Below are 24888 nucleotides of genomic sequence, written 5' to 3'. Positions count from 1 at the left end.
ACGAAACCCTAACCTAGAACTGGTTAATCCGGTGGAAAAAAAAAAATTTAATCCGTTTCATCATCGTTCATCATGCATCATCATCATCAACAACAACGACGAGGACTACAACTACTATTTTTTAAAATTTTTCAAAAAAAAATTTTCTGAGATCCTATATGTATATATACATCATATAGAACACAGATCTATATATATACATCATATATCCATAGATCTATATATATGATTTTGGTTTCTCTCTCTCTAAAGCTAATTGTTTCTCTCCCTAAATTTCTCTGTTTTTGTTTTCTAGAGAGAGAAAATTAACTCCAATAGCTTACTCGAGCGTAGCGGTGGTTTTGATGTTCGCTTTGGTGGCTGGATCTGCCATCGCTCAGGCTTTGGCAGCCGCCGACGAAATCTCAGGTGGTGTCGCCGCCGAAGGCCACCGAGACTCATTCAGTGGCTCCGACACCGTCCGTGAATGCACCGCTGCAGGGATTTACGGACAGAGAGAGAGAGATATAGATCTGATGATAAGGAGAGAGGGGGGTTAGGGACAGCGACGGCGAGGAGGCTGGAGGGGGAGACGACGGCTAGAAGGCGAGAGGAGGCGTGGGCGGCGACGACGAGATGGCAGTGGTGAATCTGAAGGGGAGAGAGATTTGAGGGAGTGAGAACCGTGGTGTAATGATATATACAGAAGGGTATTTTGGTGGAGTTTGTCCTTTTGCAACGCTTGGACCTATGGATAAAACATAATTAGAAATTTTTGGATGAGATAGATGTCATGTGGTGTTTTTCTCTTCTCTTATTAGTTGAGTGAGTGGATTTATATTTATGTGTTGGGTAATGAGGAGACAACATGAGAAGCCATAGTGAGCCTTTTTGGTAAAACTGTGGAAAAGTACTTATAGCTTATGCCTAAACAGCTTATAGCTTATAATTATGAACATTAGCTGATTTTTAACTTATAAATTAAGCATCTTCTGCCCCACTCAAAGAATAAGTTGATTTCTGACTTCTAAAAAGCTATAAGTTATGATAGTTCAGTTCGTCCTGGGTGGATGGGTCGGGCTGGTCCAGGCTCTTCAAGTTCTGGTTTAGGCGGATGGTTCCACCGGATGACCTGCAAGCAAGTCCAAAGGGGAATAGGGCAGTCCCCCAGTGAACCCTTCGGCGAGAGAATCAGTAGAGGAAGAAGGAAAAAATGTAGAGAGAGAGAGAGAGGGATAAAAAGCTTAACCTTCATTTTGTCTTCTGATCTTGCTTACCTTGTTCAGGGTGAGGGGGCTCTGTTCCGACGGAGAGGTGTTGTCGTAATAAATGCTGTGATGGGCTGCATTAATGGTGTGTTGTGGCAATAACTATGCAGATCTTTGTCTGCTGATGTGGCCTATGTTTTATCTGCCATGTGTCCGGATGCCCTTGGTCCTCCACGTCCAGGTGGCCTCCAGCTGTCCTGGGCTTTGCCAACCGGGTTATGCTATGGGTCCAAAGCGATGGGTTCGGAGTGGTTTGCCGTGGGCTGTATGCCTCGTGGGCTTGTCCATGTCAAGTTATAAGTTATAAGCTAAACCAAACACATTAAAATAGCTTAAATTAAGCTGAAAGCTGAAATAAGCAGCTTTTAAGCTGCACCAAATAGACACAGTATTTATAATTGGTTAAAAGTACCATGTGACATGCCACGTAGTACCCTATCTACACCCAATAATTTTTTGAAATTTACACTTTTAAATAGAGTGTATTAGTTTATAAATTATATCCAAAACAATTTATTTCAAATAATTATGGGGGTGTTTGGGAAGAAAAAAAATAGCCAAATTTAGGCTAAAAATCACAAAAAGATAAAATAGGCTAAAATAGCTAATAAGACAAAATATCACATCAAACCCATAATCATTTCACTTTTTCTCTCACAAACATCACATCCAATTACAAAAAAATCCAATCATCTTCCCAAACACAAAAATTTTAGCCTAAGGCCTCGTTTGGCAAGAGGCTATTTTAGTCAAAAAGCCAAAAAGTTACTAAAAAAGTCAAAAAGCCAACAACTCATACCAAAAAGTCAAAGATTCCCTTTTCTCTCTACTTTTTGCACATCTTTTCGTAAAAAGCCAAAAAGTCATCCCAAACATACTAGTTTTTTTTACATCACATTTTAGCCAAATAGCCAAAAAGTTACTAAATTAGTCTGTTCCCAAACAAGGCATTAAAATAGCCAAAAACTAAAATAGCTTACTAAAATAGCCACTTCCCAAACGAGGCCTATATTTAATTCAAAGAATGTAAATTTTCGAGTGTATTAGTTTATAAATTATATTCAAAACAATTTATTTCAAATAATTATATTTATTGCAAAGAATGTAAATTTATTAATATTTGACAGCCCAAAATATCAACTTCCGTTGTAGTCTAGTTGGTTAGGATACTCGGCTCTCACCCGAGAGACCCGGGTTCAAGTCCCGGCAACGGAACTTTTTACTTCTTGTTATTAAATTAAATTATTTTTTATTTTTTCCCTTCACAACTGAATTCTAAAACTATAGTAAAGTTCGAACTGTTCTTGTTAATAGGGTGCGCACAAATTGAGTCGGGGATATCTCATCCGCTATCTATTTGAATTGAAGGCCTAGTTTGGAAGTAGGTGTTTTTAGTTAAAATATGATATTAAAAAAAAATAATATGTTTGGTATGATTTTTTAATTTTTTATAAAAAGATGTGTAAAAAATATAAACAAATGACAATTTTTGACTTTTTGATATAGATTATTATCTTTTTAATTTTTTTAATTACTTTTAAACTAAAAAGTAATATTACCAAACGAAACCTAAGTATGGTTTATTTGAATTTAAGTGCAGATGCAAATTGTATTAAGTGATATCCCATCTGCCATCCATTTAAATTTAAGTGCGAGTATTGTTTGAAAAATCGGTATGAATTAATGGTAGATGCGGATTATTTTGACGATTTAAACTTTATTATTTTGGATAGTTTTTTGAATTATTTTTCAATAATTGTCTTTACTATTTTAGATCTCGTTTGAGAACAGACTTTTTAAATAATTTTTTGACATTTTAGCTCAAAATTTCTTATGTTCATTTTTTATAATAAAAATAAAGTCTTGAGTTTTATATTGGGATTTTTATTGATAAATCTCATTTAGAAGTGTTTTAACCTAAGAAGTTCATGAATAAATTTTTTAACTCACTTAGTCACATGTATTTATACTTTTATTCCATAAAGTCTTTTTTCTTGATTTATGTTATTTTCTTAAACTCTTATACCCTTATATTTAATATTGATATTTAATGTTGATATTTAATGTTGGAGGTAGGAGGGAGAAGAGAAAGAACCAAGGTATAAGAAATTCATACACAAATTAAATAAAATTGATGTTATTATTTTATATTATTATATAATGTGAATATATTTTTAATTGACAACACATTAAAAATAATGTGATCATTCTCTCTCATCTGATGTGAACGTTTACAACACCTTTCCGAAATTTTTTCTCTCATCTAATGTAGTGATGTGAACCTTCTTATTTTTAATTGATAGCACATTAAAAATAACGTTAATTATATTTTTAATTGACAACACATTCTTATTCACAAACATGTGGTGATGTAAACGTTCACAACATGTGAACATTCGCTCTCATCTAATGTAATGATGTGAACGTTCACATTCGTATGCTTTAATATGAATATTCACATCATGTAATTAATAACACAATGACAAAAACTCATTTTAAATTGATGTGAATATTCATTTCACATTATGTAGTTAACAACACAATGACAAAAATTCATTTTAAATTAATATGAATATAATGACAGTCAACATCTTGATCCACGAGAACTACCGAAACATAATGACAATCAACATTAATAGGGGCAAGAGAGAATGTAGGTGTTTTGATATTCTTATCTCAAATAAAATCTAATGGAATAGTTAAAAAGAAAGGGAAAATTAGTCTAGGGTCCCTCCCCCACTTTTCGTAATGGAAGAGATCCACAAAATTATTTTTTGATGTCTAAGGTCCCTAAACATATATCAGAGAAATTTGACTCTTTGCCCACAATTCCTCTCTCTCTCTTTGACTTCGCGTTGTTGATTCTTCATCAGATATGGCCGAGGCCAGCAACAATAACATTGCGTCTTCCTCTTCTGCTGCTACGCCTATGGAAATAGCCATCGATGGATCCGACTCCGACGAGTGATAGTCTGAAGTGAAGCACCAAGATGAGGTGGAGATGGTATCGGCATGAACCGATGGTAGCCAGAGCTGTCGCGACGTTAATGGTAACCGAAGCTATGACCGCCGATGGTGTACAAGATGGCTTGGGCTTCGGTGATGACGACGGCCCCTAGAGTGGCAGCCGTGGGCTATGAGCAAGCTGGGTTTTGCCCCTGTGGAGAGAGAAAATGTGATAGATAGAGAGATCATGCATGTGTCTCACAAACAATGTTGTCTCTCCCACCCGAGAGAGAGAGAGGTCTGGGTTTGTGTCTATTCATCCGAACCTCGGTTGCTTGGTTTCTTGCTTCACCCGAACAGCAGCATCGTCCATGGTGGTTTTAAAGGATTTGCTTGCATGTGATGGATGGTCTCGTGCTAGAGAGAGAGAGGAGGCCACCTGAATTTTTGAAAACCAATTTTATTCATAACCCAACAAAGTGGAAGATTTGAAATCACAGCTTCAAATTCAAGATTCTAATGATTGTACCAATTTTCTCTGGACTTGGGAAGTCCATAATTTATCAATTTTCTCTGGTTTGAAAATTGGTCAAACTGAACCCAGAGAAATTTGAATTTTCTCTATGATTGAATCATTTATACAATGCCTGTGCTGTAGAACGATTATGTTGTATCCATGCATTTTGGTGCTGTTACTCTTCCTTTCACCAATATATATATGCATGCTCCTATATTGTATAGTCTCTCATTTAGTTATCCTTCCATCTAGTAACTTATTTTACCTATGATGTATTTGGTAGGCAGTAGATTTGAAGTTATGAGTTGGAATAATTTAAATTATTTGTGATCTCTATACTAGGTTTTTTGAAACCTTTAACAGTATCATGAGAATGAAACTGTGTATAGTAAGCAAAATGTGAGTATTCTAAGAACACCACTTTCCCTGATCTCCCTTAATAAGCTTCAGATTTTCACCAATACACAGAATCATTGCCATATTAGCCAAATATCAAATATTTGTGTCGTTTTGTTATGACTATACCCAGATCCAAATTGGATTTTCCCTATAATTGATTTGCCCTGAATAGAGAGAGAAACTAGAAAAGGCCTATAATGGATTGTTATAACTAGCTACAAAAATAATAATTTTCTCTGGACCAATTTTCTTTGGACTAATGGTATTTGAATTTCAATGCTACTGCATATATATCACTGCGTCTTCATTTTCTTAATGCATGTGTTCGATTTTAATTCTAATTATTTATTTATTATTATTATTTTGTGTGTAATCCACCAATGCACCGCTCTAGAGTTTCTAAACATTCTTCTCACCAACACTAGTTGCCTTTTTGTCAAGACCATAAGCAATGGCAGCAGCAGTGGGTTCATTGATGATATGCATCACATTGAGACCAGCAATTACACCAGCATCCTTTGTTGCCTCACTACTATGGCCATTCACCTTAACTGAATTTTCTCTGGGTTGAAACCAGAGAAATTCTCTGGTTTTTAAACTGAATTTTCTCTGGATTGGTTCAGAGAAATTCTTTGGTTTTTAAACTGAATTTTCCCGATTCAAAAATTTCAGTATTATGGAGATCCATGTAGATTTCGGCAAATCATCGCAAATCTCATGGGTAATTCAATCAAGGTAAGTATGCATCAGCTTCTAAAATTTCAGTTCAACAACCCAGAGAAAATTCAGGCCAACCAAACCAAAGAAATTCTCTGGACCAACCCAAAGAAAGTCCAGAGAAAATTCAGTTAAGACCAAAGAAAATTCAGTCTAAACCAAAGAATTTCTCTGGACCATGTAGACAAACCCATGGTGGTAACGCTGCAAATTCAAACAGGTGAAGAAATTATGAAAATATTGAGGAATTTTCTTTGGACCAATTTTCTCTGGACTAACTTGAGGGACCTTAGACATTATGAAAATATTGAGTTTCCTTTACGCTGTAAAGTCTAAATACCAGGGACCTAAAAAAAAATTCCCCTAAAAAGAATATAGATTGGATGGAATAAAACTCTTAGAAAAAAAATTTATCAAAAAATATTCCTTTTATATTTCATGATTAGCAAATCGAATTACTAAATGGTGTTTTGGCAAGTTGGTAAAAAATTAATTTTTTGACTTTTTAGCTTTTTTATGACTTTTTTGGCAAAAAAGCTGGCCTTTTTGGCTAAAAAAATTGATTTTTTCGACTAAAAAAATTAAAAAGTCAAAAAATTAACTCTTTTAACTTGTTGCCAAATTGCCCCTAAATAAAATATAATTTTTCAAACACACAAAGCATAAAAACATGACATTATTTTTTTTAGGTATGTTAACGGATCGAGTTGAGTTAAATAGTCTCTATTTACTAATCATCCGAACTTAAATAGATTAGGAAAAATATATTTGTATGTATCTATTCAGACTATCAAAATCGTTTACTTTATCAAATTGAATGGATGTTTGTCCACCTTACTTGTTAATGTATATAAGAAAAATATTATATTAGTGAAATTTTTTTAAAAAAGTTTATAAATCAAATGAAATTTTTTATAATTGTTAATAATTATAATTAATTATTTAATTATTTTTTATGAATATGTGTTCTTTTTTCTCTAAAATTTCACTGGGTGTAATTACTGTTACATCCACTCAATTTATTCAGTACGAATTTAGCTGAATGAAAGTCTAAGTTAGATCAATTCAAAAATAAATTCGGTGATGAATCACTAACGATACCCATATATATACCCTGCAAATTAGAAAGTTTTTATTCGCTCAAAATCTAGGGTTTCATTGTTCGTTGACGACAAAGGTCTGCCTATTCTTCTTCTTCTCCTTCTTCCCCTTATACAGGTATACATTCTCTCTCTCTTTCTCTCTCCCTATATTTTGTGGTTAGGTGTTTGTTTGTGGAAGTCTGTGTGCTTGTGTTTCAATGTTTTGAGTCTTGAGTTTCAATTTTATTCATGTCAAGATTGGTCACAGTGGTTCTGTGCTGGTGAATTTTTAATTTGGTGTTGGATGACAAATTAACAAAATTACTGAAGTATTTGTTTAAATTCTTTATCCCCAAATCAAATCATGGAAACTTAATGTTTGCTTGCCACTTAGAAACGGAGACCAGTTGCTTTGATTGTAAAGTTAGGTTGGAAAATTAGGAAGGCTATTGATTGTCTGGGTTTAGGTGATAAACCAAATTTACCCATGGAACTTGAGATTCTGTAACATGGCTAAATGAACATAATTGATGCAGCTGAAAGTAAACTTTAGTAGAACCTATAGTAAATTTTTTTCTTTTTTTGATAAATAAACCTATAGTTAATTTTGAGCTCACGTCAAACACTTATAGAAGTTTTTTATGATGATTATTGTCCAACTTTGATTTGGGTGATGTTCCAATCTCTGTACTTTAATGCTGCTTAAGCAATGACAGCTCACAGAAGTTTTATCCCAAGAACATGGGGCAGGCAGTCCAATTTTTGCTGAAAATTACCGAAAAATTAAATGTTGAATTAGAGCTGTACATAGAACCGATCACCCGATGAATTCGACTGAACCTGACCTGCTAAACACTGCAATGGACGGTTTCACACTTTGCAGCAGTTGGCTGCGGGTCCAGAGAGTTAAATAATTCGAGTTATCAGTCGGATTTCGGGTTGATTGTTTATTAAATTGCATTACCTGAACCGACCGAGTGTTATAATAAATTAATATATTTTACGCATGGTATGATTCCTTGGGAATCTCATATGGCACCTTTATCTTCCCAAACCCATCTCATCTTGGTCAAATTTCCTCTCTCTCCATCTCTCTCTCTCAGACGATTTTGTTTCTCTCAAACCCTAGCTGCGGTATTTTATCTTCCCAACCCATCTCATTTTGATCAAACTTCCTCTCCCTCTCTCTCTCTCTCTCTCTCTCTCAGGCAATTTTGTTTTTTCTCAAACCCTAGCCACAGTAGGCACCATTTTTGGTCTTAAGTTCATCTTTACACCTTACAATCTTCATAATTTAGTCTCAGCACAGTCCCCTCTTTCACAAATTGAAATTCAAAGAATGGGAAAGCTCTCTGCTGCCGGAGATTGCTTAGATCTTCATCCGGTGAGTACGTCTGATACTTGAGGCTTTGAGTGACTGTCGACAATTATCTTCTTAAAGTCCAACAGTAATATTAGATTACAAGATTTTGTTTCAATCTTTTTGATTTTATTTTATTTTTGTTTACCAATTTGATAGATCCATGCTAAAGGAAAGTGATAAATTTGTTTCAATTTTTTTTTCCCTGTTCTTGTTTACCAAAATTGATAGATCTATGAGATTCTCAATTCCTTTTGAGTTAAAAGCCTATGTTACATGGACTCGGGTACGCAAACTCGGCAAAAAAAGTCATATTTTTATATTTTTGATCAAGTATGTGAGATGAAAGTGTTATATGTAACTTACAATGTCAAAAAGACATTTATAGCAATTATGCAACAATATATACATATAATAATAGTGTTAAATATGATTATATAAGAAGTGTTTGATGAAAAGTATATGGCACATATCACATACCCTTGTCCAAGTGTCGGGTGTCTGACATGGGTATTTAATTTATTTTGAAGAGTCCGTGTAACATAGATTAAGGTCCGACCCGGTAATTGAACTGAATGGTTGGGTCAAAACCGAAAGGAGTTCGGGCCAAATCGGTTGACATTTTCTCCACCCGAATGGTGCCGGTCGGTTGATGGTTTAGGGGTAAACCCAGCCCATGTGCAGCCCTTGTTGAGATTGTATTGTTAGTTTGTTACCCAATTTTGTTTTTCCTTACACAGTTGGTGATTCAATTTAAGAATGGAAGATTTATCATCTGCACTTGGGAATTTTATCTTCTCACAGAAAGCCACCATAGAATATGAGGGCTTGTCTCTTCTTCTTATGTACCCATGATGTTCGATTTGTGTCCTGATAGAGGTGTTATACATTGGTGCGAGTAGGACTGTATTTGTTACAGCATTAGCAAATTCTTGGATTCTTACTTGTCTAAAACTTGAGGTTTTCTGAAACAGTTATGCAATATAGTGTTTTAGGATACCGATACCATGTGCTTTGCTGATATATGTGGGATTGTTGGTTACTTTCTGAAATCTGACACCTTGTATATATGCTGCAAGGAAGGCTACATTATTTGCATTTGACAGAAAGCCCTGAAATATGAACAAATTTGGCATGCCAAATTTGGTAGAATGTTTTTCTTGAGGCCAGTCCTTTCATTTTGTTGTTTTATGCTGTAATTATACAGTAATGATTTTGCTAAACATTACGTTGATGTGTGGCTGCACACTTTGTGTAAGATGAGAATGGGAAGGGAACCTAAGGTGTTCCACTACAGTGAAATTCTACAGCTGCAAGGGGCAATAACTCTAGCAAGTTATATGCTTTGAGATTGTCTGCACGATTATCAGCATTAAGACTTAATGTAAGACGACCCTGTGGGTGAGTCAATGTAATCTGACTGGTACAAACAAAATCTTGAGGTTTGTCAAAACCGAATTGTCAATTTAAACTAGTATGCTGCTCTTTGGTAGTTTAATGTAAATGATTTGTGTTGTTTGTAACTAAGGAACTTGGTTTGAGTGATGCTACTGAGAACTGTCTTCATCAGTTGTTACCATGTTCCTTTTTTGTTGAATGTTGACCTTGCTTATTGTTTTTGCCTATTTTTCCAATCTGTAAATGATTCCTGTCATTTGGGATATTCTTTTTTAGGGTGTCATAACTCATATGATAGTGGGTGCTAATGGTCCTTAGGGAAAGAACACTTGTTGCACCTTATAGCTTGCATGTTGCTATGCAATTGATCACAACTCTTGCCTCTGGTTTGCAGCTCTGCAACCATTGACCAATGTTGTAATTTTAAGCTGCTTGTCAGCTCATGAAGTCATCATTTGTTTGAAACCTTTCTTATCAGTGCGCGCTTCATACCTCACTTGGCAATATCAATTCTTTTATTTATCAGGGACCTTTATGTTTTGATTCTTTTGAATTTAAGCAGAGCGAAAACCAGCTGATATTGTGAAGAACTAACCATCCAGAAAATCTGTTGATTTTACAATTAATAATGGGTAGTGCAATACTAATAGATCTCCTTGGTAAGACTGACGGTTGCCATTATATGTTACTGACAGGGGGAACAATTCTGTACTCCATTCCATTTTATAGCCATGGCTATGGGAGATGATGTAATGGGAGGTGCCGGGTGCTCTTTTTTTCTTGATTCTGTGGAGTCCAAGCAGGGTGGAGATGCACTTTCCCCTGAAGATGTAGCCTGGGCTGATTCATGCCTCATCAAAGATTCTGAAATATCAGATGGTAACTGGGATTCTCTGAAAGCTGCCTTACTGAACTGTCTGGACATTACAACTTCACAACATGATTCACTTGGCTTCTCTGCAGCTGGAAGCGATGGTTTTACTGGAGGAACTGATTTTGAGAGTCTTCCTTCCATTGAAGAGGCACAAACGCCACCCAATCTGGGAAGGACTGTTGATAATGATGATGACGATGATGTTCTCCATAATGAAGTGGAAGAGAACAGTGATGATTACATAGTCCTCAATAAGGTTGACAAATTAAAGTCAAGAACTAAGTTGGGAAATCCTTTTCTGCCAAATTACAGCGAGGATGTGAAAGAAATCGAAAATACTGATCTTGGGTTGGATTTGGGTTTTCCTGTATTTGAAAGAGAGTCATTGGGTGCAGATATCTTCAGGGTCTGGGATTTGGACATCCCAGATGAGGAAGATGGTGAACTTGTTAAACAGCTTAACAAGGCCCTTGTAGAAAGCTCCGTGCGCTCAATGCCTTCACTTGATGATCTCATTGCTGGCATTTCAGACCTTTCTCTGAATCAATTTTCTGGATGAAAATGCTGTTAAACACTAAAATTTTGGAGTTGCGTTATAAAAAAAACAATGGCACATCTGGGTGTGGTGGGTTGCCTTTTGCTGTGTGTACAGATTGATCTATCTAAATGGTGGTTGAGTTTGTGTTAGAATATTGGAGAGTGCAATGTAATTAAAACATCTACTATATTGACTGATAATTTTAAAAAACGGAACTCTCACATCATTCTGATTGAGTTTTTGTATGAAAATTATATTTGTAAATGAAGTTGTACTGGGATAGACGTGCATTCTGTTTTGTTAGGTCAGGAGGTTGATTTGTCAGAGGCTATAACCTTAACTAGACTTCCCATGACCCAACTACCAAGACTTAACTAGACTCCTCATGACCCAACTTCCTAGTTTCATATGGGGGTTAGTTGAGTGTTGGAATAGCACCAAGTTTGATTGGAGAATTGGGGGTAGGGGGAAAGGAGGGTGTGAAATGATGGCATTACCAGTTCTATGCTCAATGGTATTTAGTGGCTCATGTTATGAAAGTAACTTTGTTCATTTCACTATAAATCAATATCTTGATTATTTTTTATTTTTTTATTTTTTTAAGACTATGTCTACTGTTTTAAACTTCACTAATTTGAATTAAAAGTGAGTGATGAGAATTGTATTTCAAACTAATGATTGAACATGTGCCCTTACAGTTCTGCACAAGAAGTCTGATGCCACAACACGTAAATATCTCTGATGTTGATGACCAAATCAAAGATTTGATTCCGTGGTTGCGCTTTGCTTTGTTGAATTTGAATTCTCTCAACCATACAGTACTGTCTTCCCAAATGGGTCACCAGCAAGCTAAATTGAGTGACTGCTCCAAGGTGAATCTGCTATAATTAGTTCTTTGGGCTTTCTCTAATGTTTACACTAACCACAGATCCTAGGTAGCTGACTTGGCAAGTTGTCTGCCGTTGACATGGTGATCATGTCACTTCAAATCCTGGAATAAAACCACAGCCGTTAGTCAATAAAAAATAAAAAAAAAATAACAGAGTGATCACAGCCTCAATTTCATTTTCCAAGGGGAATCTCCAAAACGACCCTGATATTTTGTATCAAATTCTTTCTGTATTTTGTTGTTTTAAAATTATTTATGATCGTTGAATTATCTCTTAATATTTTTAACAGTAATCTATTTGGGTCTTTTGTAATTTTTTTTTTTTTAAAATAAACAACTATTTTGATGAAAAAATGAAAAACATTCATCATTTTCATACGATTCATTTATTTATTTATTTGGATCAAAAATATGTTTTTAATATTTATTTTCGTTAAACTAATTTTTACTTTTTCACACAAAAAATTGCAAAAAACATATTTTAAAAACCAAACCAAACCAAACAGAGAATTCTTGTCCCTCCAAACAACTGTAGTTTGGAGTCCATACTGTAAGTGAAAAAAAGCTTGGTTTTCAGGACTATCATTACAATTTTTAAGTTGTTAATTTTTATAAGGTGGGCATTAATCCATCAATTTCAGCCACCTATGCCACATAGGCAAATTATCATCCACATGGCAACCTATGGTTGGTTGAGTCATGACAGCCTCAAATGAGACATCTTTTGATAATACAGACACTAGAGAACAATTATAAATAGAGTGAGTGAGAAAGCATGTGTGGTAAAGAGAGGCATAGAAAGCTTTGCTAGAGGAGATAAGATTGCACAGCTTCTCAACCAGAGCACAGTACAACAACATCAATGGCCTCAGCTTCTCTCCTAAAATCATCACCAGTTCTTGACAAATCCGAGTGGGTGAAGGGTCAGACCCTTCGCCAACCCTCGGTCTCAGTTGTCCGATGCCTCCCTACCGCTCCCTCGGCTCTCACTGTCCGAGCTGTTACCTCCTATGCCGATGAGCTTATCAAAACTGCGGTATGTCTCATACTTCATTTCAATCTCCCTAACTTATGTGAATTATGCTTATAAGATTCTCTGTCCTCATTTTTCTTGTTTTTTGCTTTAAATTTTTTATCATATGACGTGTCACGATAATAAATTTTTTTAACTAGAAGTTGACACATCGCAAATGGAAAACAACATGTGGAATATAAGATTATATACTTCATACTAATATCTAACATATACAAGTGTAAACCGTGTATTTAAGTAACCTGCACAAAGCATTAATTGCAACTTAGTGGGTAGTTGAGAAAAATTTTAGTTTTTCAAATAGAAGATTTTGTGCTTTATAGTCTAACATAACTCATTGAAGCGTAAATCGTGTATTTAAATAACTCAAACAACGTGGGTCAGAAAAAAATTAGGTGTTTGAGATAGAAGATTTCACGCCTTGTACTCCTACATACCATATGGAAGTGTAAATCGGGATAGTATTTTCAGAGTATGGACACGTAGTGTTTCATAAGGTTTTGATTGGTAGAGAGGGGTAGGGGCCTACGATTTATGTTAGGAATGATAGAATAACATGAGACTAAATAATTGGTGATTGGGTTGAAGTATGGTCACGTGGTGTTCCGAGATTATTAAATAATTTCTTGTGTAAATTGTGGGTCAAAAAAAATTATTGAGTAAATCCCACTTATAAAATAGTCATATTATCCTATTATTGAGGCACAAAACCACTATTAGAAACTTCTCTTGTAGGTGACCCCATAGAATACAAGCAGGGGTGATCAACGAGCTGAATAAACCAAACAATTAACTATTCAAACTTGGCTTGTTAAACTTTTTAAGCCAATCTCAAACGAACTTTTGTCGAGCCAAGCTGGACTAGTTTGGTATTTTTATATAATTTTAGGCTAATCAAAATGAGTCGATGAGTAATTGATTGTTCAAATTTGGTTTAAAAACTTTAACAAGCTCCAAAATATATTTAAACTTATCTTGTTTACTTAACAAATGAACTCAAACGAACTTTTAACAAACCAAACAAGAGTCGAACTCGAGATGTTTGGTTCGTTTATTCCCCTAAATACAATTAAGCCTAAGCTAGCTCATGAAGACTTCTCAAACCTTCTCTTGTCAACAAAGAGAACAAAAAATTGTAAGATATTATCATATATGTCATTGCCTATGCATAAGAATTAATGTAAATCTCTAAAACACTAAAAAGAATCTAAAATTAATGATTTGTACTTGGTGTGGATGGGTACAGAAAACCGTTGCATCGCCAGGGCGAGGAATTTTGGCCATGGATGAGTCAAATGCAACCTGTGGGAAGCGGCTAGCCTCAATCGGGCTAGAGAACACTGAGGCCAACCGCCAAGCCTACCGCACCCTCCTTGTCTCAGCTCCTGGCCTCGGAAAATACATCTCTGGTGCCATCCTCTTTGAAGAGACCCTCTACCAGTCCACTGTCGATGGCAAGAAGATAGTTGACGTGCTTATCGAGCAGAACATCGTCCCCGGTATCAAAGTCGACAAGGTAATTATAATCCATATTGTAAATGTTACGTATCCAGAAAAAATATTTAAAATTTAAAAATGTCAATAAAAATCTTAACTACATATTTCAAAAATGAGTACAGGGTTTGGTACCACTTGTTGGATCAAACAACGAGTCATGGTGCCAGGGTCTTGATGGACTCGCCTCCCGCACTGCTGCTTACTACCAACAAGGAGCTCGGTTCGCCAAATGGTATGTATATCTCTATAAATAATGAATATGATCCGCACATTTAATATTTTTCTAGATATTTTTTCTGGATACATATTAGTTATATGTTTCCAATTTCAATTACAATTAACATAAACCAATGACGAATTAACCAGGCGTACTGTTGTGAGCATTCCCAATGGTCCATCTGCTTTGGCTGTGAAGGAAGCTGCCTGGGGTCTTGCTCGCTACGCTGCCATCTCTCAAGTAAGAAAACTGCTTTCTCGGGAGTCTCATGCACTAGTGAATCATCATTTTTTAAAAAATAAATTATATTTGTTTGTGCACGAGCACGTTGATAGAGAAGAACTTGATAAATGAACTTGCAGGACAATGGGTTGGTTCCAATAGTGGAGCCAGAGATCTTGCTTGATGGAGAGCATGGAATAGAGAGGACATTTGAAGTGGCTCAGCAGGTTTGGGCAGAGGTGTTCTTCTACCTTGCTGAGAATAATGTGATGTATGAAGGAATCCTACTCAAGCCCAGCATGGTCACCCCTGGTGCTGAGTGCAAGGAGAGGGCTACACCCCAAGAAGTTGCTGATTACACCCTCAAGCTCCTCAAGAGGAGAATCCCCCCTGCCGTCCCCGGAATCATGGCAAGTGTCCCTTAACATTCTGTTTGTTTTAGCAGAAAAATGTTTTTGGAAAATATTTGTGCTTTCTTGTGTTTGGTATGACAGAAAACGAAATTGAAAAATATATTATTTGTAGTCAATGGAAAATGAGCTAATTTAAACACAAAGGTGGAAAAATGTTCTCCCTGCCACCACCACCGCTACCACTGCTGCCATTGCCTCCCTAGCACCACCAATACCATCTCTACCACAAAAGCATTTTTCTTCAAAACACATTTTTGAAAAATGTTTTCCACCCAAAGGGAGAATCATTTGCTAGACACTACTTGAAATCACAAAAATGCTGTGTAGCATGAATTTTTATCCAAAATTATTCCTGGAGTGTATGATGCAGATTTAAAATTAGTGGGATACGGGCCACACTCTCAATGAATATGGCTCATAGATATAGTATTGTTGATTCAAATCAAGTACTAATGTTTTGAAAAATGTGTTTCTTGATGATCAGTTCTTGTCTGGTGGGCAATCTGAGGTTGAGGCAACACTGAACTTGAATGCAATGAACCAAGGTCCAAACCCATGGCATGTGTCCTTCTCATATGCCAGAGCTCTCCAGAACACCTGCCTCAAGACATGGGGAGGCCGCCCTGAGAATGTCAAGGCTGCTCAGGAGACTCTCCTCATTCGTGCCAACGCCAACTCTCTGGCTCAACTCGGCAAGTACACCGGTGAGGGAGAATCCGAAGAAGCAAAGAAAGGAATGTTTGTCAAGGGCTATGTCTACTAAGCTTCTTTTTATGAATCTCTTTATTCTCTATAGATGATGAAGATCATGAAGAAGAAGAATATGAAGATGATGATGATGAAGTGAGGAGGACAGAGTTTCTCTCTGATGTGTACTGTTGGTTGCTTAGAACAATTAAATGGAGACTATTTTTGCTGATCACGACATGTATTTTTAGCCATTTTAATAAGCTTGTTGCTGCCGATGAGATCAGTTCCTGCCTACTTAATGCATTTTGGTGGTGTTTGTTTTTGCGGGATTGAGGGATGGGATTGGACTAGTCCATTGTTTAGTTTAAAATTTTTGCATCAGATTATTAGTCTCAAATCTATAGAACTATTGTGTCCCTTGAGGGTGGGACACAAATGGAGGGATAAAGAGGATATGGAATTAGGTGGTGAAATGATTATTTTGACCTTCTACTATTTAATTATGTATTATATTTAGCAAAATTCTATAAAATTTAAATGTCTCAATCTAAAAATAAAATAATTTTATTTAATTTTTATTGATGTTTTATTTATTTAATTTTTTAAAATAATTTTTTTATAGATATTATATTGATGTTTTATTTTAAAATTTTGTTTATATTTACTTAATTTCATTATTTAAATTTTAATAGATGTTTTATTTAATTTCATTATTTAATTATTATTATTTTTTAAAATAAATTTATTTTATATTTTATTTATATAATTTTTTAAAAATAAATTTATTTAATTGTGTAAAAAATAAAATAAAATAAAATTTTATTTAATCTAGTTAAAAATAGTTAAAATATTAAAGATATGTTTAATGTTGCTATTACATAGTAAATAATTGAAAAGAGTAAAATAGTCATTTGAACATTTATCCTTCTCCATAATATCCCAAACAAACCTGGGATTCATATATTATCCAACCAAATAGGCATCTAATCCCATGACTAAACAAATATGGGATACAATCCACAGTCTAACCAATAATCCGGAGACAATGTATCCCAGGATTAACAGTCCGGTGAATTCCAATCCCTTCTTATTCAGTCCGTTCATAGCTGCACTTGCAGTTTTTGAACAACTTAAATTGTTCCCAACTCAAACATTCAACTTCTGTACCATTCAAAAATCTTCAATTTTTTCTTGTTTGGCAATTTTTTAGATTTTAAAAAAGCAAAAGCAAAAACAAAAAGTTACTTAAAAAAAGCAATTACCAAACCCGACCTAAGGCATTCTCTAACTAAGCGTGATGTTTGGATTCAAGGCTTGCCACTACGAGTGCAACTTCCATTTCCCTATTTCCATGCCATCCATTGTTTAAAAAAATAAAAAATAAAAAATAAAAAATTGCGTTTAGAGCACAAATTATCAGCTTCGGCAAAAGCAACTTGGTTATTGGGGTTTACCTGAAACAATGGACTTCAAAAAGTGTCAGCATGCTTGTTTATTGTTATTGTTTTCTAGCCTAACCATGAAAAAGTACGGATTATCTGTTTTGCTCTCCGTTTTGTTCATCTCTCATTTTCATTTTATGTTCTCAAATTACCAAAATTATAGACTAAAACATAGGGGACAAATGATTGTACAAATGATCCCACATCCCATTAACTGTGAGTATAACTCAGCTCGAGATTTTCAATCTCCAAATTCTTCTATACCAAAAAATTTTTAATTATAAAATCTTGTCTCGAGATTTCTATAGCAAGTGTATTGAATTGAGACAATCTTCTTGAATGAACTCCCAAGTTCTAACATGATTGCAATTGTAAGGAAGTCACCACGCATAATCATGTTTAAAAAGTCATTTCACTGGTAGATTGGAACTTATTTTTTCCTGTTAGAATCATATAAGATTGACCAAGTCTTCTTCACTCCCCTAGTGGTAGAGACGCAAAGTTTATGCAACCCACACAACTATGATGAATTCATTTATTTAATTACATAGTAAACTAAAAAAATACTAAAATATAAGAAAAGTATATAGACTTATTTCTATGGCTTAAATTCAAACATTTGTGAAAAAGTTCAATTCAAACATTTGTCTGAAGACCCAAATTTATTTTACCATGAGATTTTGTTAATGATCCAAGTTCAAATAATTATTTGGAAAAATGCAATTCATTTTTGCAATACAATATATATTGGATCAATTAGTTCTTTTGAAGTTGGATTTGAAAATATTAGATTATGCCCAATATTAGGTCATGTCATGCTGGATTTGAAATGATACATATTCTCCCATCTGAACCCGACTCGGGGATGCTCTATGCCCACCCCAAATATGAGTTGCTGCAACCATGGTTATAGCAAGTTGTCGCATATCTGATGCCACTTGTAAACACCAGGGCACCACGGGCTAGAACAGATTTTGTAGTAGCCACTTGGATATTTTTGTTGACAGTCACTATTCTTCCCAAATTTTTAATACCTGTAACTTTAACATCGATTTAGGTTGCTCACGAGAGAATCAAAAGTCAACTTTTTCGCATTCATTTTTACCCAAACTTAAACTACAGAGGTCACTAACCAACTCTTTACAGAGAACCTTCCGGTTCAACTACACAAATGTAATGGGGAATTCAATTGCAGGGATTTTGAGGAAATAGCATGAATTGAACAGTATAAGAAACTACACTTGCTTTGCTACTATTCTGATTCTGAAAGCAAGAAATCACTTTTGGTGGACATCAGCGAAAGTTCTCTTCAACAAACCAACTTTTGTTAAGCATGGGAAGAGACAGCTTAAACATCGCGTAACATTGGGCAACCCATCAAGAAGACAAGAAGTCCTTAATTCAGTCAACAATCAGGTTGGTGAGAGAAAGTTGTCCAAGAACATCTGCTGCCACAAAGTGAGAGTTAGAAAAGAACTCAACGTAACCTTTAGCAATGCACAATAGCTTCTATGGACTGAACATGGTAACAAAAAATGTTCATTAAATGGCCCATAAAGCAATCATATAAATTACAAAGTTCAGTAAGACAATAAAAATTTCAAAATTATACAGGAAAAGCAAATTAATCAAGCAATGTAACAGTTTTAGCTGTTCACAGATTCTTTCAAATGAACTGCAATTGCTAAATTCAACCGAAATTGTCCAAAATGAGTCAGTGGTTATGAATCTGGTTCCAACTATATTGCAGAACTGTTAGTATAAACAGCAGTAATCTTGCCATGTTCTCATGCCAATTTTGGCATGATTTATGAAAAAATTGGTATCATAGCAAATGTACCAAAAAATCAGTTTGATTTTATATATTCTGACTATTTAGTTTGAACATCCTTTCTTCAAACCATCTGAAATAATTTCCTAGTACGTAGAAACAGGAGGAATTGGAAAAAGATGTCATCAAACCAAAGCTGATTTTTGGTGTACTTGATTAACTACATGAATCCCACTAAATGCTAAGTTTTGATCTTTTGATGGCATTCTTTTATTACAATCTAACAACCAGCATTGGCCAAATTTTAAGGAGTCAATTACTGCCAGAGACCATGCAATGATTCCTCTCAGCAGTGAACTACCTTGTCGCATTTACTCTTTGAAACTTGGATTTACAGAGGGACTCGTGGAGGGTAAAGAAAAGGGAAGAGATTTGTGAAACCTACACATTTTTGCATTTCACATGTTCTCCATCAACCAAGATTAGTTCTCAAGACAACTTTTCTCCATGTAAGAGAAATAATAAGTACCAACATGGTCAGAGGTAGGGACGGAGCTACATAGGGTCCAGGGGGGACACATGCCCTTCCCCCCCCCCCCCCCCTTCATTTTTTGAAAATTACACTTTTACCTCTAATTAGATAGGTTTTTTTATTTAATTCCCTTTTAAATTTCAAATATGTTTCAAAATGTTTATATCTCATCTTTCTTTTCTCTTTCTTTTTAATAAATTCTTTATAATTTACCATTATGAATGTTTAATTTTATCAAAATATTCTCTTATAATTATTTTTATCTCTCTCATTTCTCTCTTATTTTTCTCCAAATCTATCTTCTTCTTCTTTTTTTGTATGCATGTTATTACATTTTAAATTGTGGTTACCATCATTTTAGTAACTAAAATAGCAAATAAAAAAAGCATCGGTTAATTAAAACATATCTAAGGCACGTAATTTTGACATCACGATGATTTTTTGTCATTCTATCACTAAATGAAAATTGGATTTGGTTAAGTTTTGTAATTGACATCGCTAAAGATCAATGGTGTCCCCATGAATCAAAATCCAGGCTCTGCTACTGGTCAAAGGACTTTTTTTTGGCCAAACAAAAAAAAATGAAATCTTATTCTGTGAACACTTGTTGCATGCGGTCGATATGGTGATCAATCTTGTTATAGACTTGTAGTAGAGGAGAGAGCATAATTTTTCCAGCATATGCTAGTCTTCTTATTAAAAAAATGAAAAGCAAGAATAGGGAAATAGAAATTCTCAGAACTCCCTAATGGGGTCAAATTTCATTGACAGGTCAGAAATTCCAATAGCTTCTGAAATGGATAATCAAACATAAGATTCGATTAGCAATTCCAGTCAAGAACATGGTTTTGTGAAATCGGCAACAGCCCATGCAATCTGGAATTGTGATGCTTTTTTCAAGCTAAATTTTTTTAAGCTGTAAAAGTCATACCAAACATGCCCTATGAATGATGTCCAACGAGTAATCAGCTTCAATAACAAGCAACACAACGGACTATTTGTAAAAACTATAGAAGATAATAATAAACACTACACAAGACAAAAAATGGAGAAAATCATAAAGAAAACCAGCTGTGATGGGTGATGGTATATAATATATACCTTGATCAGTTCTCAAACTCTCTTGTGAAGTATCCACCAGGAACCACACCAGCAGATTCATGATTAGCCCCACTTAGAACATCCATTCCTTGTTCCTTAAATATAGGAGCAGGTATTGAACTTAATAAATCACTTAACCACAAATCCAAACTACGGTGTTCAGGTTGCAACAAGAAGCCCAATCAAAAGTTCAACATCACCCAATAGAACCTTTCTCAAAGAGAGAACAAAAATGGATATTGGAAAAACATCTACCTGGTTGTTTGAAGCCTGCCCGTGTATACGCTGGGGCTTGGCATTAAGATCAATCATTTTATTGTCCATCATGCCACTGTCATCAATATTCGTGTCTGGCACTGGAACAGAAGACACCCTGCGATGTTGCTGGTTCTCTCCCATTGTAGGCCTAGGTGGCTGATTTTGTTCCCTCTTTATTTCACCAGGTTGCATACCTAGCTCATCAATATGGCCAGGTTTATCCCCTGGAAACTACAGGTCACACCCAACAATAAGAGAACTTTCACGAGGCCTTATATCTACAAAGTACCTTAACCAGATACAAAATCACAAACCTCAACTCTTTGCCTCAGTAGAAGGTATCTTCCATGTGTTCTTTTACCTCCAACATGTACAATCATATCACATTGCAGGCAAAGGGAACTACCATCGATCTCACAGTAGAAGAAAGCTATGTACAAGTTTTCAAAAGAAGAAAACTTCAAACCATGTAGTGTAGAATGCAAATGTTGAAAACTGGAAAAAGGAAAGGCAGAAAACAAATAAACCTGCATACCAGGTGCATTTTCACATATGTCACATCGTGGAACATCACTAGGGTCGGCTAGCCCAACCCGTACATGCCGATTAGCAAGCTTGTTACACATATGAACCTGCCAATTAACTTAAGTAAATATAAAGCTTCACAGGTTTGATGGCATGCAAGTAAATAAAACAAATTAGGATGAAGCAACCCTGCGAGGAATGCAAGCGTGAATTTTGAAAACAAAAATTCCGTATAGAATTTTCTGAGACCTGTGTATAATGAAAATCCTAATCTATTTGCAATGATCTATAAAGTAAAAAACCATAATAAGCATGTCATCACATAATAGAGATTTCAATGTGATCTGCTCATAGTATCTATTTATATTAAAAAAAGGTTTAAATATTTAGTTTTGAATGACATAGATAAGAGAGTCATTCTTTTTTTTTTTGATAAATAGATAAGAGAGTCATTCTAGTCAACAATGGAATATTTTTAACAGATACCAACAGCAGGGAGGTTCTATCCAATTTAAAAAAGGGTAAACTACTAATAGGTCCTAATAGTTGGACTTAATTCCCATAAAGTCCTATTGAAAATAAATTTTGGTAAAATTGTTGTTAAAAATAATTTTTTTGTGACAATTTTTTATATATGTCGTTAAAAATTGATAATTAATAACTTTTTTTTGTCATGATTTTTATAAATTGTAGCTAGAACTTACAATCAGTGACATTTTTTTATGACAAATTTTTTTCATAGGACCTAGTAGACAATAAGTCCACTTATCAGGACCTACACGTAAGTACCCCTTTAAAATAAGGAGATCTAGCTACCTAATTTGAAACCTTAAGGGAGATGCAAGTACAATTAACCCTTTAAACCTAAGGGGAGATCTTGCGCATCCATAAAAACTTCTCAAGCACTCAAACATATGCCCAATAAATACTGGACATTGGGATAAGATTTTCTTTTCTCATGGAAAAAGTACTATTCTAACTATCAAACCAAAGGTTAATACATCTTTCCATTAAAATTATCATCCATTCTCAAAATGAAAAAGAATCAAAATATTTTATGCAAAAAAATGGTGAGTAGAATAATCGTAAAAATATGTATGCATATAGAGAATAAAGGAATATCCACATAAAAGTGCATGATGCAAGCTTGTAAATGCACATATCCACATGGTTTCACCTTGTTATGTCTTTATTGTGTGGTGCAGGTGAGTACTAGCGATAATAATGATTCATAGGCCACATATTTGATCTTATAACCACAAAAACAATATCCTTCCCCAAAACAATATTTCTATGTCCTAGTAGAGTCCATTTTCCACTTTTCATCAAAGATTTGTTAGATGTTGCATGTGTCCATGTTTACATAGAGGACGAGCTAGGGCCACCACCCCCAAACTCACAAAATCTTACTTCGGCCCCATGTCTGTCTAGGTGTGTATGATCCGTTTGGCACCCCCAATGTTCAACTAATATTTCCTTAGCCCACCCTTATCTATTTACTCATTATGGATATTTGAATATTTCTAGGATGTAAATTTTTGCATAGCTTGAATATAAGCCCACTATAGAAAGTGTTTATCCTTTTTTTCCTTGCATCCTTCATATATTTCTTTAACTTATGTAGTACCTAGTAAATCTTCTCTTATAAAAAAATGAAAAAAAAAATAATTGCATACATATATCCAAGTAATAGGTAACATTAATTCTCTAATGCTGTGTTTGATTGAGGGATTTGGAAAGGGAAATAGAAAAAGTAGGTGAAATGTAAATCAAATATACCTACATTTCACCTAGTTTCACACACTTTTTCATTTTTCCTTTCCAAATCCCTCCTCAAATTCCCCAACCAAACATAGCGTAAATACATTAAACTTATAATTTAAACCATTGAAAACATAAAAAATGTTTGGTTATTTTATATTTTGTCAATATTTAGAAGTATTCCAAAGACCTCTAAAAAGTATTTGACATATAAAATTTTGAATTATTTAGAAATTCATTTAAGATAAAGTATAATTACCAATTCATCAAAATACAATTTTCTTTTTATTCAATTTTCTACTATGGACTTAAAATAATGAAGCCATTGAAATAAAATTCAAATGAAATAGCTATTCTTATTTTAGTCTTACTCAGCACTACCTTTCTAATATAAGTAACTTTCAATTGATTGATTTATGTGTGTATTGTATTTGCAAAATGATCGAGAGAAATTGTATACACAACATATACATTACATATGTATTAATACATGGAAAAAACAACAAACAAAAAATAAAGCAAATATGCATCTTAATCTGTGACATTTTTAAAGATCCAAAGCAAAGTACAATAATTTTTTTTGAACATTTTTAAAGTAGTGTATTGGTTCTCCACTCCCCAATCCACATGAATTTGGCACCAAAAGTGACCTTTAATCTCAGTTTTTCTAGCACTAATTAACAATCGCTTCAACCTCCAACATTGAGAAACCCCAAACAATCAATTTTCAATTAGCAAATTAAGAGTCATACTACATGATAGATCCAAATGTTCATCAAAAATTAATTTCACAAAACAATCAGTCTTACAAACATCTAAACCTCAAACATACATACACATACAAAAAAATCAAATCAATACCTTCTCGTCGCAGGAACGGCAAAGAGCGGCCTCGTCCGCAGCACAAAACAGGATCGCAGCGGCGCTCTCACAAACGTCGCAAATTGTTCGCATAATTTCACGCTCTCGATTCCACCATCATCGACGTCCGATTCAGCGATAGATACAGAAAATTGATCAATCAGAATCTAATCGTACTTACATATATAGATGTACAAATATAGAGATTGGAGGAGAGAGAAGAGAGCGATGTGAAGAGCTTTAATAATGGTGAGGTGAGGAGAGGAAGAACAGTGAAGAAGCACGATTGGCGAGCAGAGAAGAGTTGGAGGAGAAAGAAATGGAAAAAAGCAGAACGGGTATTGGATACTCGCGAGTGTAAGTAGCATATTATGCATCCGCCACGTGGAACTGCGGGTAGCAGAGTGTGTGAGAAATTAGCAAATTACAGTTTCAACAATTTGAAATGAATCGGGAGATTGTAGAATATTATTAACTAATAATTAAATATTTGTATAATATATAGTATTAATTTATATAATATTTTTTATACGTATGATACAAATTAATTATATATATATATATAACTGTTAATTTGTAACAATAAATTTTATATTTT

General features: G+C 34.7%; 3 protein-coding genes and 1 non-coding gene across 9 annotated transcripts; 3 read left to right on the top strand and 1 right to left on the bottom strand.

The window, feature by feature from the left end:
* Positions 1 to 2389: 2389 nt before the first annotated feature.
* Positions 2390 to 2462, top strand: TRNAE-CUC (transfer RNA glutamic acid (anticodon CUC)). Its single transcript has one exon. It is a non-coding gene; the product is annotated as a tRNA-Glu (tRNA).
* Positions 2463 to 6878: 4416 nt separating this feature from the next.
* On the top strand, positions 6879 to 11304 carry LOC114304332 (uncharacterized). Of its 4 annotated transcripts, none has more exons than XM_028249576.2 (3): positions 6879 to 7044; positions 10362 to 10545; positions 10630 to 11304. In XM_028249576.2, exons 2-3 carry the CDS (start codon positions 10398 to 10400, stop codon positions 11097 to 11099), a joined length of 618 nt encoding a protein of 205 aa, XP_028105377.2. In that variant the 5' UTR covers positions 6879 to 7044; positions 10362 to 10397; the 3' UTR covers positions 11100 to 11304. The 4 variants fall into 4 exon arrangements, with proteins under 4 accessions (XP_028105377.2, XP_082770032.1, XP_082770034.1 ...); XM_082913907.1 differs by lacking the exon at positions 6879 to 7044 and adding an exon at positions 8136 to 8292; XM_082913906.1 differs by having other exon boundaries at positions 6892 to 7003; positions 10362 to 11304.
* A 472-nt stretch (positions 11305 to 11776) lies between these two features.
* LOC114304236 (fructose-bisphosphate aldolase 1, chloroplastic) lies at positions 11777 to 16322 on the top strand. Of its 2 annotated transcripts, XM_082913905.1 has the most exons (7): positions 11777 to 11950; positions 12704 to 13003; positions 14247 to 14516; positions 14620 to 14729; positions 14864 to 14954; positions 15077 to 15346; positions 15834 to 16322. In XM_082913905.1, the coding sequence occupies exons 2-7, from the start codon at positions 12830 to 12832 to the stop codon at positions 16110 to 16112; spliced, it is 1194 nt and encodes a 397-aa protein (XP_082770031.1). In that variant the 5' UTR covers positions 11777 to 11950; positions 12704 to 12829; the 3' UTR covers positions 16113 to 16322. The 2 variants fall into 2 exon arrangements, with proteins under 2 accessions (XP_082770031.1, XP_028105242.1); XM_028249441.2 differs by having other exon boundaries at positions 11777 to 13003.
* A 2229-nt stretch (positions 16323 to 18551) lies between these two features.
* On the bottom strand, positions 18552 to 24655 carry BBX19 (B-box type zinc finger family protein). 2 transcript variants are annotated; one of them, XM_028249299.2, is made up of 6 exons: positions 24291 to 24655; positions 21679 to 21775; positions 21458 to 21573; positions 21141 to 21374; positions 20886 to 20980; positions 18552 to 18926 (listed from the first exon to the last, which is right to left on the bottom strand). In XM_028249299.2, the coding sequence occupies exons 1-5, from the start codon at positions 24381 to 24383 to the stop codon at positions 20891 to 20893; spliced, it is 630 nt and encodes a 209-aa protein (XP_028105100.2). In that variant the 5' UTR covers positions 24384 to 24655; the 3' UTR covers positions 18552 to 18926; positions 20886 to 20890. The 2 variants fall into 2 exon arrangements, with proteins under 2 accessions (XP_028105100.2, XP_082770035.1); XM_082913909.1 differs by having other exon boundaries at positions 18714 to 18856; positions 20887 to 20980; positions 24291 to 24633.
* Positions 24656 to 24888: the final 233 nt, after the last annotated feature.

The sequence above is a fragment of the Camellia sinensis genome, chromosome 2 (assembly GCF_055761805.1).
Source record: "Camellia sinensis isolate YWXY chromosome 2, ASM5576180v1, whole genome shotgun sequence".
Taxonomy (NCBI): Eukaryota; Viridiplantae; Streptophyta; class Magnoliopsida; order Ericales; family Theaceae; genus Camellia; species Camellia sinensis.
This window is presented reverse-complemented; position numbering and strand designations above follow the sequence as displayed.